This window comes from Lonchura striata, chromosome Z (assembly GCF_046129695.1).
Source record: "Lonchura striata isolate bLonStr1 chromosome Z, bLonStr1.mat, whole genome shotgun sequence".
NCBI lineage: Eukaryota > Metazoa > Chordata > Aves > Passeriformes > Estrildidae > Lonchura > Lonchura striata.
This window is the reverse complement of record NC_134642.1, coordinates 48109136-48124836: the sequence shown is the minus strand read 5'-3', so window position 1 is coordinate 48124836 and position 15701 is coordinate 48109136. Positions and strand designations below refer to the sequence as shown.

Sequence of the window (15701 nt, the reverse complement as noted above, 5' to 3'; positions counted from 1 at the left end):
ACTGTGTCTCCATCTTTCACAAAGGATATGGTAGAACAAAACATTCCATATTCTCCTTTGGTCACAGTGAAATCCATGTCACTAAAACACCTTTCTGGTTTCACCCCCTTTATCCACTAAATACTTTTTGATTTGCAGTTTCTCCCAGGGGGAGCAATTGAAGATAAAATCTGAACAGGAGATAAACATCTGAACAACATATTCTGCTGATTATTCAAGAAAGGCAAATGAGTTGTAAAATAAAGCAACGTGTTAAAAATCTGCAAGCAGCAATGCAAAAACATATAAAGACACAAATGACAGGAGTCAACTGCTAGGGCAACTGGGGCCTCTTCCATCATTTTGCAACTCAAGCGACAGCATTAACTGACTATCCTCTGCGATCTAGCTCCCTAGAAAGCCTGTCCCTGCTCCAGTCTCTTGAAGCACTCTCAAAAGCCAGCTTGCCCTGGGGAGCTCACCTGCTTGATGGGAATGACGAGGAAGGCGCCACCGCCCACGCACTCGGTCACCACCGCGATGAAGCTGGGGTTCACAGCGCAGAAGTGGTTGTCGTGGACGTTGAGGGTGATGGGCACACAGTTGTAGCACTTCTCCTTGCTGGCAGCTTTGCCATATACATGGCGGAACTTGGAGCTGCGGTACTGTGGGTGCCACGACATCTGCAAGGACACACAACGTCCCAAAGCATAAGGACAGGCCATCCCAGCAAGGCTTGCAGAACCCCACTCCCCTCTTCCCACCACAGGCTCACCCTCCCCACTTGGGCTGCTCACACCAAACCTCAGCCATCAAGTTGTAGACACGTGTTCGCCCCTTTGCCATAACCCTGTTGCACATCTCTCATGGAGAAAGGAGAGTGCAGGGAAGAAGTGACAGCTCTCAGCATCACCAGCCAGCTGGACTGTGTATGTGCCAGCAGTCTCTATCGCTGGGGCAGGGCCACATGGCAGCAAGTTTAAGAGGAGATGAATTCTGGTACGATAGAGTTCAAAAAGCATGAAAAATACAACATCCTGCACATAGAAAGCAGGAAAGATGGTGAGTGAACAAGCCAGTCTAAATCTAAATCTAAATTTTGCTTACATGAGCAGAAAAAATAAGTTGGACAGATCATAGGTATAGTTAAAGTCACCTGTTCATGTTTTTTCCACAGACAATCATGTTCTGCGTGTCTGGTTTATAACTGCACTACAGCCCTCTGACAGACAGCATTTTAAATGGTGTTTAAATGACACATTGTTGGAACTCAAAATGCCCCTCAGACATTTTTGGAGGTTCCAGGCCTTGGTCAGAAGCATTTTAGACCCTGGCAGGCAGCTGGAAACAGCTGTGATTTTGAGTTTGAGCCATGGAATGAGTTACCAACTTTGGAGGTGGAACAAGCAGTCACAAAGGCTTAGATAGTACAGTAGAAGTAGTTACAAAGCAGAGGGAAAATTTTTTAGTATTGTACAGGGGGGTTTTTACTTTGTACAGGGGGTTTTTTACTTTGTACATGGGGGTCAGAAATTTTAAGATGCAGGAAAGTGGCCGATCCTGTTCTTCCTTCTTCTTCTTCCTTGCCTCCATGTTCTTGGTGATGCTGGCATTTATGGATTGGTTTAGAGTAGAAAAGCACCTTATAACATAGGTAGTAGATATTGGGGAAAAGCTGTAAACATGTAATACATAATACAGCATAAAAAGATAGCAGCAGCCCTGGGTGGGGAGAGAGAAGCAGACAGAGAGGATGTCAGTGTGTGTGTGCCTCTGCCTGGGCCGCTGACCAAGCAGCCGCAGCCCGAGAAGACAATCTTTTAGATAACTAACAATAAACTGCCTTGAGACCAAACAACAAGAGGTTGCAGAGTTTTCCTTTGGAAGCACAGGTTGGAGGAGAGACATTACCACCACACAGAACCCCTGAACCAGGCCGGGGGTTCTGGCAACACACAAAGTGTGCTAAACACAAGAATCCCTTCTCACAGAGAGCAGTGAGGTTTAATGGAACTTATTTAACTGATTTCATAAAATCATAGAGCCACAGAGTCATAGAATGGTTTGGGTTGGAATGGACCTTGAAGACCATCTAGTACCAACCCCCCTGACACAGGCAGCGACACCAGATTTCTCAAGGACTTACCCAAACCAGCCTCGAACACTGTCAGGGATGGGGCATCCACAGCTTTTCTGTGCAACCTGTTCCAGTATCTCACCACCCTCACAGGAAAGGATTTTTTTCCTAAGATCTAATCTAAGTTTCCCCTTTTTCAGTTTGTATGCATTAGTCCTTGTCCTTCCACTGCACTTCCTGATGAAGACACTTTCTCCATCTTCAGATACTGGAAGATTGCTATTGAGGTTCCCATGCAGTCTTCTTTTCTCCAGGCTGAACAGCCCGAATTTAATCAGCCTGTCTTCATAGGGAAGGTGCTCCAGTCCTTTTAGCAATGTCACAGCCCTCCTCTAGACTTGCTCCAGCAGTTCCATGTCATTATTATGCTGGGGGCACCAAAACTGTATGCATTGTTCCAGGTGAGGTCTCACAAGAGCAGAGGGGTACAATCCTGTCCTTCAACTTGCTATTTTCAAATAGGAAACTAGCAGAGTTGGTCAGAGAAGGTAACTAAGACTATTAAATCCAGATCCCACAAGATTTAGAGAGTAAAAGGCATACAGTGAGTGCAGTGAGAAGATCCTACTACCCAAATGAAAAGAAATGTAGAAATGAAAAGAAAGGCAGGAAGATTATGGGTGGAAGAGCACCTCACACAACAGCTGGGAATATAGGCAAATACTGGCAAAGGGCATGATTTTGCCCCATATTGATGGCTTTAATGTGCATTTGGTGAACAGTATTATCAGTGATGCTGGATCAACAATACTCCAATTTGACAAGGGAACCCAACCAAGGAGCTTCTGAGCTACAGCAAGGCTTAGACAGCTCACTCACATGGTTGAAGGGTTAAGGGAAGCATACATGCACTCAATGGCAGGAAGCCAAGTGCATCATCACCTGACAAGCTAAACAATTTTAAACCAAAATGTCCATGTTGCTGGCATGATACTGCATCCTCTTGAGATATCTATCAAAGGCTAAGGAACCATATGGCTCGATGCTGGGCCGTCAAACTGGAGCTTTACAAACTCTGGTCAATACCAAGTTTCCACAAAGCTCACATCCTGTGTCACACTGGAAGATTTGGGCTGTGAACAGTTCTAGGACACAAGTTCTATCATATTTCCTGCCTCCTCCCAGTTCTGCTGACACAGCTCAGAGCTAACCCCACCTTGGACAAATACACATTCCTGTAAGAGTCCTGGCAGATCACCAGTTGCTTTCATAGTCATCTTTGTTGCTCTCTTTTACCTTAGCATGTTTTACCTATGTTAACTCTGATGTATCCATATTTTTAGCTGAATAAACCTCTTCCACAGAAAACATTAGATGCAAAAGGTTTTTTTATACAGTAAGAGCTACCAGTGCCAAACAAAAACAAAGAAATGCAAGTTATTTGAAAAAGAAAGCAGCAATCCTGAAAGCTGATCTAGGAAGAAGGGATGTTCACAGGCAGAAAGCAAGTTGAGGTTATATGCAACTCCCCAAACAGCCCCAGAGGTGCAGTGTTCTCAAACAATTTCAGTGCTCATTACAGTTTTAGTGGTTAGGTTTACTCACATCAGGATGGGGGGAGGAATCACTATATTGCCCAGATGCAGCAGTATGCAGCAGTTACTTCTTACAGCAGGACTATTATCTTTCCAAAAGGAACTAAATTGCCTGGCTGCGAGGTAATTCTACCTACACTGCTTTCGAGCTGGGAGAGACTGTGGGTCTGAAGTTTCAAGCCCCTTCTGGAGAAAGGATTCACCAAGTACACAGGAGTAATCATTGAGAAAGCCAGGACTCTTCAGCTAGAGAAGCTCAGAAGGATCTTATCAATGCATACTAATACCTCAGTATTAGAGCAGTAGTAGAGAAGACAGAATCAGACTCTCCTCAGCAGTGCCCAGCAACTGGACAAGAAGCACTGGGTACAAACTGAAACTCTGAAAACTCCATTTATATGCAATAAAACACTTTTTCTCTGTGAGGGTTATCCAACACTGGCATCAGTTACCCAAAACATTATGGAGTCTTCATCCTTGGAGGAATGGTCCTGGGCAACTTTTCTAGTTGAACGTGCTTTGAGAAGAAGGATTGGATGAGATCATCTCAAGGGATCACTTCCAATTTCAACTGTTCTGTGATCCTGTGATTTTAGGGCCTCTGGATCTCTCTTGTACTGCCCTAAAAATGCCACTGGCAACATACCACGATGCACACCCATACAAGGCAGACTTTCAACCCAATAAAACAAATAAACCTGAAGTATGCCTTACAGGCTCAGCTTTCTCACCTGTTCCTCTGACAGGAAGAGGATGACAACACATTTCTTCCTCATTCATAAAAACTGCTGTTTGGACAGGCAACCATTTTCAAAACAGTTGAAAACGTAACTTAGAGTAACTATAAGGAATGAGGGGGTGGGGGGGAAAGGGGAAGAAGTGACAAAAAATATACCAATATTTTGTTAGTAAGACAGGATTGCTTTTACATTGCAATAAGAGGCACTATCATCTCCGAATAATTAAAAGGCATATTTGTGTGTTTTATAATGTCTGAAAATTTAATGTTTTGCCCAGTCCCTTAACAATATGCTTTCTGTGGATGTTTTTTGACTAAAAAGCTAAAGCATGAGCTTTCTCCCTGCATTGAAGGATCAGCCCCAGTGCAGAGGGTCTTCCCTTGCACAGCCATATTTGAGCTGTGTAAGCCCATATGGACAGAGCCCAAGGACCTGAAAATCCTGTGTGTGCAGCACTGGGTAAGGCCTTAAGCCAGACCTGAGGGATCCCCAGCTCACTTCATTGCTTGTGGGACAGCAAGATGCCAGGGTGGCCACAGCAGGGGCATGCAGACCACCCGTGTACATTGGGCAGCGCACATGGACAGCAGATTTAAGAGGCTGCTGGAACTGAGGTCTGGGTCCTCTTTCTGGTCAAAGAGGCAGAAAATGTTCCTCACTTGCTGCTCAGGCCTCTGGTGCCAGCACATAGACTGATCTTTAACTAATTCTCCCTGTGGGGCAGGGGAGAACCAGGATGGAGCGAGCATAGAGCAAGACAGTGCAGATTACAGTACTGGTAGTTCATGTACTTCTAACCATACAGCTGATGGTTAGCAGTATCCTGACTGCAGTTAGCAGTATCCTCTCACTCAGCTCTCAGGGAACAAATCCTGGGACTTTCTGGTATTCATTACCACCTCTCCCAGAAAAGAACACTAAGTAGATTTTTTTCCTGAAGCTGCCTGGAGAAGGAATTCCTGGAGAAGGATACAAAGATCCCTATAAGCACTTCCCAGATCCCTGCTTACAGGTTGGATACCAGCTTTTTCAAGCTGGACAGCGTTTCCAGAGTATTGAGATGTGCAACCCTCGTGATCCCTCAGGTTTTAGCTTTTATATTTTTCAGATTCTGTTCTGCTTTACTGTGTAAGTCTAGGCTTCATATTATGGGATAGTAAGCTCTCTTCACAGAATACATAGACAAAACAGTTCCTTTTCTAGCCAGGGACCTAAGGACAGCCAATCCAGATCTCAGGCCCAAGGGCATAAATAACGGTGGACTGAAGAAAGAAAACAAGGATATGACTCCATGGGCTAGAGCTGTAATTGGACAATTAGCTCCAATATGCTGATGGACCAGAATTTATAAATGACCTCGTGACTAGTCGTCCATTTTTGTGGCCATTTTGGGTTGTGCTGCCCAAGGTGGATCTATGGAGGCCTTTTAATAAATACCTACTTTATGCTTTAGCTCATCAGTCTCTGTTCTAGGTCAGCCTTCACAAGGCATCACTAGCACTGGAAACACTATCTCATGAAATAATATGTTGTACTTCACACAAAATAGAGTAAAATACACCCATGTGCTTCAGAATTCCTCACAGCTGGCATGAAGAGAGGAAGTAGCTCCTCTGCCTCGGTAAATAGGATAATTCAAGAGATAAGCAAAATAATAAGAGATACAGCAAGGTACAGCTGCAAGATACAGTTTAAAATTATTTCTGTAGCCTCTCATTGTAGGCATTGCTTGGTCTTCACACCAGAAGAATACTACTGCTCTGAGAAGAAGATCTGATTGTGAGAAGAGTTTCAACTACAGAGCAAAGTAAACTTCATGAAAGCTTAATGTACCAAATACAGTCAGCAACAGGTTATGGAAGGAAGAGCAGAAGGGAATCAACCAAGAATCTGCTGATTGGTTATCTCTTTATTTTTTAAGACAGAGCTCAGCAGTTGGGTCTGAAATTACAAGATAAAAAAGCAAAGCCATAGCAAATCTCAGCCCAGTACTCAGAACAGAGAGACTTTTCTTTCTGGCACCTGAAAGGGTGCCTAGAAAACCACTGAGGTATTTTGATACCCTCAAGCACAGCCCGCTCAGCTCTTTGGTGCTTACCAAACAGGACTGTCAAAATGGCTGTGGGACCTCTAAGAGAATAGGCAATTAAAGACAGACTCCAGTTCCACCACTTGTCTTCAGAAATACAATGCAGTAGCACTGAAGTGACTTTGCTCTGCTTTAGCTCTCACTCTTTAACATGGCTGTTTATGAAAACTTACCTTTTCATTACTCATCTGAAAAACATGACTGCAAATGTCCTAGCCCTTGCCAAAGGAGTGAGCTCCTAGAAGGCTTGTGAAGCCTATGGATGTCTGCAGCACTTCAATACATTCTTAGGAGAGCCATGCTGTGGCATATTTACTAGTCCTGAGGAAATATCAGAACAACCGAACAGGCATATGCCTGTACAACTGAACTGAACACATGCTTCACCATCAGCCAGCATGTTCCCAGTTTTCTGATTACATCCCACTTACCCTATGATTACAGATTTGCCTGCACCATTGTATTGGTTTTGCATGGCCTGGTTTTGGTAACAAAGGGCTAGAGGGGAGGCTTCTGTGAAAAGCTGCTGGAAACTTTTTCCATGCCCAGCAGAGCTAATTCCTGGCTTCAAAGATGCCACTGGCCAAGGCTGGGCCAATTAAAAATTATGGTAATACCTCTGTGATAACATATTTAAGAATAATTGAAAACAAAAAGGGGTTTCAGAGTTGTAATTGCAACCAGAGAAGAGCAGAGAGAGAACATGTGAGAACAACTCTGCAGACATCCAGGTCAGTGAAGAAGGAGGGGCAGGAGCTTCTCCAAGCACTGGAGCTGAGATTCCCCTGCAGCCTGTGGTGCAGCCCATTGTGAAGCAGCTGTGCCCCTGCAGCCCCTGGGGATTCATAGGGATGCAGAAATCCATCTGCACCCCATGGAGCACACTGGAGCAGGTGGATGCCTGGAAGAGGTTGTGACTGTGGAGAGAGGGGCCCTGCCCCCAGGCTGGAGCAGCCTGTCCTTGGAGGACTGCACCCCATGGAAGAGTGACCCACGCCACAGCAGTCTGAGGGGGACTGGTGCCCATGAGATGGAGCCATGTCAAAAGCTCATGGAGAACTGTCTCCCATGGGAGGGACCCCCAGGTGCAGTAGGAGAGCAACTCCTCTCCCTGAGCAGGGGAAGCAGCCTCAGATGATGAACTGACCATAACCCCATTCCCTGTTTTATTGCTGGGGTAGGAGGTAGAGCTGGAAGGAGGGAGGGGTGGGGGAGAAGGTGTTTTTAATAGTTTATTTTCTTCTTCTTTTCCTGCTCTGAGTTTGTTAATAATTAATAGTTTCATAATTCATAAATTCAGTTAAAGTCTCTAAGTTGAGCCTGTTTTGCCCATTATACTATTTGATGAATGACCACTTCCCATTCCTTAATCTCAACCCAGAAACCTTCACTAAGTTTTCTTTCTTCTGTCCATGTGCAGAGAGGAGTGCGTGCCTAGCTTTGGTGAGTGCATGGCATCTACCCCGGGTCAACCCATTACAAATCATGCATGATATTTGTGAATTCTGGATGAATTTATCTTGGTTTTGGAGAAAATAACCACATGGAAAGAAGTTAAATATGTTTGAAGAAACACAGACCTATGGTAGCTTAATCCAGATCAAATTAAGAGTACCCTCTACTCTGGCGCCACAGTGTTTTGTGAAAGACTCACCGCAGCAGAGTCAGTCCCAATAGTGTAAAAACTCAAAACTTTGTAATTGCTTTATTCTACCATTTCTCACCTTGGATATTCTTAGTATTTTTGATATCCCTGGCAGTACCAGGAGCAAACCAGGAAATTATTTTCCTTACATCCTGGGAAAGGCCTGAAAGAAGATTGTTGGGCACCTTATCTCCTACAAATGCCAGTTCTTGGGTGCGGCTCCACACACTGCTAGGAAGTGACCTCTCCAGCACACAATCCTGGACTGCTTGTGATCTGGCACCTTCAGCCCCATCCACAAGCTGATTTCTCTTACTCTGAGCAGAAAATTAATGTGTGAAAGGATGGGAATTATGAAAACACAAGCAAACAAACAAGCAAAAGACCACAATAACAACCAATCACAAAACCAATCCAAAAACCAGAACAGAATCGGCACTTGAGCAGAATCAGATTATAGTAAGTATCTGATGTGGGTTAAAAAGAGCACAAATTACAGGGGTCACATCAAATCTGGAAGGAGGGGAATTGGAGTCAATAAGATCTCTCACTCTGCTCACCCAGGGGACCACAACCAGGTAGCATGACTGTGTCACCCCAGGAAAGAAGCACCTATGAAGAAGAGCTCTCCTCATTCACCTGTGAACATCTCCAGCTATGATGGCACCGGAAGACATGGAAGCCAGAACTTCCATGCATTCCGCTGCTGACTGCCAGGAAGGTGACTCATTTTCTACTTCCCAGGTGCCCAGAGCAGGACTAGCAGGTACCAGGACCCTACCTGCCAAATGAACCCCAAGGGCTCAGCATCGTGACTCTTTTGATGCCAAGAGTGTCATCCCAATTCAACCATGAGCTTAGTGTTGATGACGATTTCTGTTGGTGACTTTATACAAGGGGAAAGGCTGAGCAATCCCACCATTCACCAACCTGGATGTTCTCCATGTATTTTCTTTCCTTACAGGCATATTCCCTATTCTGAAAATACAAGCAAGAAATGAGGTAGACTGGCTTTGTGCTGAAGTACCAAGTCATGGCATGCGTTGTCTTTATTTCCAGGAGAGAAACTACATGAAACAAGTGTGCAGACAAAAGGATGATATATGTTCCATGCTCACACTCCACTACACTGACCTGCACTGGGATTTCTGTTCAGTTTGTGTTTCGATCACCAGCAACATGAACACTAGACAAAAGACATCAGCTCTGGGCACTGCTCTTGAGGACGTGCCAGAGAGTTAGAGGAGAATTCAGGGCAGAGGTAGATGAACCAGTGATCAGAGGTGTGAGATCTGCTAAGAAATCCTAAAAGCTATGGGGCGGAGATGAAGGAGGGAAGCCATGATGGTAGGCTTCAAACACAGAACAAGTTGGTACAAGGAGGATAAATCATCTGCTTTCAAAGTCTTGGGGAGACAAGAGAGTCAATGTGTTTTAACTGTATCAAAGAGTTTCCAATTAGGGAGCAGTAAAACTTTTATCAGTCATAGCAGTGGGAGAGAGAATGGCATTAATCTCTCCTGGCATTTCCCAGGAAGATTCAATAAGCCTAGCAATGATTACAGAGCTACAGCTGCTCCTGATTTGGACAGAAAACAGACTAGCAGAGATTGGAGAGAAATCAGATCATAATTTTAATTTCACATGCAATAAGTCTGCTATGTCCGGAGTGTGGCAGGGCTACACACCCACTCATCCTGGCTGCATTAACTCGCTCAGAAGTGCACCCCGTATCTAAATTTTAAGCAATTTTCAGTTGCAGCACTTAATGCCAAAATTTAAATTTTAACATTCAGGGACAAAGCAGCTGAATGACAAAATTTCAAATTCCAACATTCAGGGACAAAGTAGCTGAATCAGATATAGCTACTTCAGAACAACCTGCTTCATTATGGTACAAAGAGCTGGGTTGCACTTAAAGTGATTAAGCAGTGGCCATGATTCCAAACATTAACTGGCCAGAGTGGCTGCTTCCAAATATATCACTCTTGAGAGTTACTGTTAAGAGTGGAATAATGGTAGATGAAAGCCAAAAGTTTAATTTCAGTTTGTTTGTTTGATGCAGTTTGAGCTGAAATCTTTTCCACTGCATTGTAAAAACAAGTGGGCCCTATTTCCTTGAGGTTAATCTCATCAATTCTGTGAGACTGCAAAAAAGGACTTGTAGAGGGACAAGACCACTCCAACCAGATACAGACTTGAAGATAATGTGAAGAAAAGGGGTGGCACTTTCAAAAGCAGAGATCACACATAAAGGAAGGAAATGGATACATAAAAGCATTCAAAGTGGTACAAAATGACACTTGGAGAACTCACAGCAGCTGAACAAGTCCAGTAGGCACAAGAAATTTCTGCTCTTGGCAAGGCCATGTGAAGCTCCTTCAAGAAGGTGCCTTAGGTCTCTGGCACCAGAAACTCTTTCAAGTTAACCAGGCTGGAAACCATTTTCCTGTTTGCAGAGAGCTGTTCTTGGTGCCCAGAGCTTCCCATGGCCCATCCCAACACCCATCGCCTGAAGGACCCAGCTCCAGACATGAACTACACTCTTTCCATACCTCCTGCACAGCAGGGTCCTGGCCGCACCTAGCATGCATCCACCCCACATCATCCATCCAGGCACAATTCCTTAACCCCTTCTGTTCCCCATGCCAACACCTGCCACTGTTTCACTGATTCAAGGCAGTGAAGGGAGAAGGTTCACAGCTGACGCAAGTGACACAAACAGGTATTCTACTACATCACCTGTAAGATATTCAAAGTTTTTTTCATTTGTTTCATACAAACTAAGCCTGTGCGAGCACAAGATCGCTGCCTGTAGAGCATCATATTAGATGAGTCTTGTGTGTCTCTCACAAGACTGTATTACAGTCTTGGCATGGATGCAGGGCACAAAAAAGCTGTGTGAATGTCAGAAGCAGCACTCAAGCCAATGCAGTATTTTTAGTCCAAATAACAGTTTGTAAATTCTAACAGAAAGCTCTCCCGTTCTGTCAGCCTTCAGGTAAGCAACAGGGGGACAGACTGCAGGCAGTCTGCTCTTGATCTCTGGATCATATGGGCCGTTCACTAAAGAGCTGGATTTGATGACCCTTGTGGGTGCCTTGCAACTGTGAAATCTGTGAAACACTATTGCAGCAATCAAAGAACAGACAGAGCTCTTCAAGAGACTGGAATCTGACACAGGATCTCCTGAAGAGACAAACTTGTACCCTTCCCCATCCAAACCCACAATGCTATGCTCACACTCCTCAGAACACCTGGGCTGAGAGCCTTCCAGTTCATAATGCACAATGGTTCCATTGCACAGATCCATCATGCACATGGTACGTGTCTCAGGCCAAACAATTGTTTTCTGTTCTCTTGTGCTGTACACCTCTGAGCAGAGTAGAAACACATGCCAATGAATTAATAATGGTTCTGTCTGCATATGTTCCCACAGCTTCATGCAAGAGGTCTCCCTTCTCTTCAAAACCTGTTCTCCACATGGCCTGTATGGTGTTCCTGCATAAAAGTTGCCCTGCCTTTGGGAGACACAGGATGAAATCCAACCAAACCTCTGGACACCTAGTCCCAGTGCACTCTCAGGGAAAGAACATGACCAACTACCAAAAAAAAAGTTTAAGTACTGTTTCTGCTGTTCATAGGTAGGTTTCCAAACTCTGCCTGTACCTCTTACCTTCCACTGTAAAAAGCACTTCAGATGTTCAAGTGATCTAGCCTGACAGGTTGGACTCTCTTTCTCCTGTGTCCTTACTCCCAGGGAATCAAGAGAATTTGATCAAATCAAAAGACCTTTTCAGAGGTCTCAATCCCTTGAAAGTTAGAGGTAATTTGAAAAGCAGAGAGACCAACAGAGAAAAAATACACTCTGTCTTCATTCCTTCTCTTGTATGCACGGTCAAAAGAGAGATAAAGGGGAGAAAAGAAGGAATGCAAATGCTAGAAAGAGGATTTTGAAAGTTACAATGATTAATCTCGAATGCCATTAAAACTTCATTTCCTTTTTACCTTCTCGTTTGGAATGCTAAACTTGTATTGTATTGGTAATGCCTGTTCCCTTTCAGCCTAATAATTTTTAAGTGATGTTTCTATGGCTGAAAAACCCTTAGGGGCAGCCTTGCAAGTCTTGAGAGAACTGTTTGCAACCACCCAAGGAGAAACTGCAAGAGATTCAAACTTCCAACCTCATGCAAATAAAGCAGATGGAAAGTGGCACAAGGATATATAGCTAGAAAACTCCTGAAAAGACACACATCCTCTTCTCAGTCCTGTACCACCAGTCCATGAAATAAAATCTTTACCTGGACTCAGCTCCAAGTAATAAAACCAAACAGAAATAAGAATCATCGCCATTCTCAGAATCTGCATAGATCCATTCTTTTCTCTGGTGCCTTCTCTCCTTCTTTCTTGAAATTGTCCATCAGTTTCATCCATCTTATCCTTCTCCTATTCTGCTAAAATCTCTCTCCTCCTCTCCACTTTTCTTCCACACCACTTGTTCTCTCAAAAATCATTCATTCCTCTCCAAAAATGAATAAGGTAACTTGATGCCTAAAGGTAAGAAGAGTAACTCTGGGAGACTCAAAAAGCCCTTTCAGCTATCTTGTCTCTGCCAATGACATCCAGATGACAAGAAAAATATGTACATGAATTCAGCTTCAGTACTGCCTCACAGTGAACACCAAGCTATGTCCCAGTACCCCAGGACTTGTAGAAAGGAAACAGTTAAACACATCATTTTATATAAAATAATGAATATAACATGAAATACTGCTGGTTTTCTGCCTGAGACCCAGCTACATGCACTGCAAATTTCATTACATGGCTCCATACAGAGCAAACTGTACAAGAGAGTTCCATAGAAAGTAATTCCCCTCTCCTCACTCTACTGTCCCCACAAGAGACATGCTGAAGCAGGAAGATATGTGCTACTTGCTCCCAAACCAGGCTTCTGCATTTTTCACACAGGCAGAGGGTCCTGGTTTCAGTGTCTCTCTGGTTTAAGTAGACAATTGCCCCCTCTCCTGATCAGAGAGGTGTGATTCTTGCTGCATCTTGCTTCCTCATGAATTTCAGCAGAGGAACATCTGCTAAGCAGGCTGGTCTAAAACTTTCTGCTTTTACTAGCTGGCATCAGGGCACAGGGCACAGCTCTGATAAGGGAAGTAGTGCAGTGCAGCACATACCTACTGCCAGCAAGGTTAATGAGTTTTACAAGTCCTGCAGCAGGCCCTGTCACCTGCATGGGACAGATTAGCAAGACGTATATAAGCACCTTCACTGAGATATGTCTGCTTTTAGCAGCTAACTAATCAACTAAGACGACTAAGTCCCAGGTCCACACAGCTGGACTGGGACAGTTTTGGCAAACACAAATACATCGCATAATTGTATTTACTCTGAATTATGCTATTAATGCTTCTTTCACAGGGCAAAGATTTCTCTCCCCAGGACCTGGTACTGCAACCCTGTCCCTGTGGTTAAACAAGAGAATTCAAAGAGACAAGCATTGAAAAAACAGTGTGCAGAGGTACTTCTTGCTTCCAGACCGCTTTAATATCTTCAACCTCACACAGCTCCAAATGCATTCCTCACCCTTTCTTCTTGCCTTTCACAGAGAAAGGGCTACTGGCTGCAACCCTGATAGAAGCACAGTGATCACAAGGCAAGGAAGCAATGAGAAAGGTGTCTGTTAGGCTAGTATGGTGTCACTTTTTAGTGGAAGCAATCAGTGCAACTTCCCATCCCATGTGTCCTCATCTGCCACCAGCTAGCATGGATATGAAAAGGGCTTAATTAGAAGCAGCAAAGTGGGAAACACATCGCTCTTGCTAAATCAAGTATGGTAGTAAGGTGTAGTTTTTTTCCAGTAGCATGCACTCATCCCAAGAAGACAGGACAGACCTGTGCAAACATGGACCAGGCTCAGGCATGAGCAGTCAGCCCACTGCAGAACAGGCCAGTCATCATTTGTTCATCCCCATACCAGTATAAGACCAAGGCGATTCAACCAGACCTCATCATGATCCCATCCTCCTCTTCTTCCTTTCATCTGAAGCAAGCAGTAAAGGACAGCTTTATCACACATGCAAGTTAACTTTCTGGCTAAAAGAAAGGCCATCCTCAGTGACATGCCAGGATGGCTGCAGCTGACTCCAGCGGCACCTTGCAAATTCTCAGAAGGAATACTCCCTCACTCTCCTGGTGCCCTGCACCACCTTTCTTAAGTTGACCTACCCTCACAGACTTCTGCCCATGTTCTCCATGCATGACCTGGAGAACCAGCAGAGCAGGGAGTACTTGTAGGAGCACCTGCCTCTTGCTTCCAGAGGGGACCCACCAGCAGCCAGTGAGGATTGTGAGGTTGGGCTTGTGACTCTCTTAAGCACAAAGTTACTAATTATATGGGTGTACTCAAACATAGCAACTCCTATGCACCACCAGGCAAGTGGAGAGGCAGTCCCTGGTTCAACCTGCAAAGAAACTAGAGGAGATCCCTCAAAATACTAAGGGAACTACTGCACTGCCAGGGTGGTAGAAGAGTGGGTGGAGGCTTTGACAAGACATGCTTTTGCTCCATTGGTCTGAGACAACCCTCATCTCAACCTACTAGCAGCTCTTGCTTCCCCATGAGGAAGGTCTTTATCATAAAGGCAAATGCTCCTCTCTCCTGTCCTCTCCTGCTCAGTGACAACTTGTTTATAATGAGATCTTCCTATGAGAATGTACAACAACAAATCAAGGCCAAGCCCTCAATACAGCCATCCAAACTTTGTGTTGAAAGGGCCATGCTGTCCCTTCTCATTTTAAGCATTCCTTTCCTTGGATTGTGAAAGCTTTTGGGTAAGGCTGTGTGACATACACTGCTGTCCCTATGGAGAACAAAGAACTGATCTTTGAGACAAGCATTTAACAAATTATCTGTTCCATCACCTGGCAATGGTACTCCATGGACCACCTTCCAGTATTCTGGTACTAAGAAGACTGCTCATTGATGCACTAGGAATATGCAGGTGTCACAACAGACCTCCAGCTATTCAGCTCCTTTCTTAAAGGAAATGTGAAACTTTTATTTTGCCCTGAGAAGGCAGATAGTATAAATACTCACTGTAACACTGTTGTGTCTCCAAAAGCAGTTCCAAGCACACATGAGGAAGTTTGTTGCAAAGGAAAAAGCAGCAGGGACACCGAAAAGACTGAGGCACTGAATGCCTTCTTCACCTCCGTCTTTACTGCTGAGATCAGCCTTCAGGCACCCTGGAGCCCTGAGAGATCCATCAAATCGAAAGCAAGGAAGACTGACCCTTGCTGTAGGAAGATCAGGTCAGAGAACATTTAAACAGACTGAATATGGACAAGAGCCTGATGGAATGGACCCACAAGAGCTGAGGAAGCTGGCCCTTGCTCCTGCAAGGTCATTCCTGGAATTCTTTGAAAGCTTATGGCAATGGGGTATCATCCCTGAGGACTGGAAGACTGTAAATGTTATCCTTACTTTCAAAAGGGCAAGATAGAGGATCTAGGGAACCACAGGCTGTTCAGCCTGAGCTTAATCAGAAAGTTAAATGTAAAAAGG

The 15701-nt window shown here is 44.5% G+C and overlaps 1 protein-coding gene across 1 annotated transcript in view; it reads right to left on the bottom strand.

Annotated features, from left to right (window-relative positions):
- CORO2A (coronin 2A) overlaps positions 1-15701 on the bottom strand; it is a 55509-nt gene that overhangs the window by 20600 nt on the left and 19208 nt on the right. The window contains exon 2 of the mRNA XM_021537106.2: positions 462-662. Coding sequence (XP_021392781.1) covers positions 462-662 — 201 coding nt within the window. The remainder of the gene's footprint in view (positions 1-461; positions 663-15701) is intronic.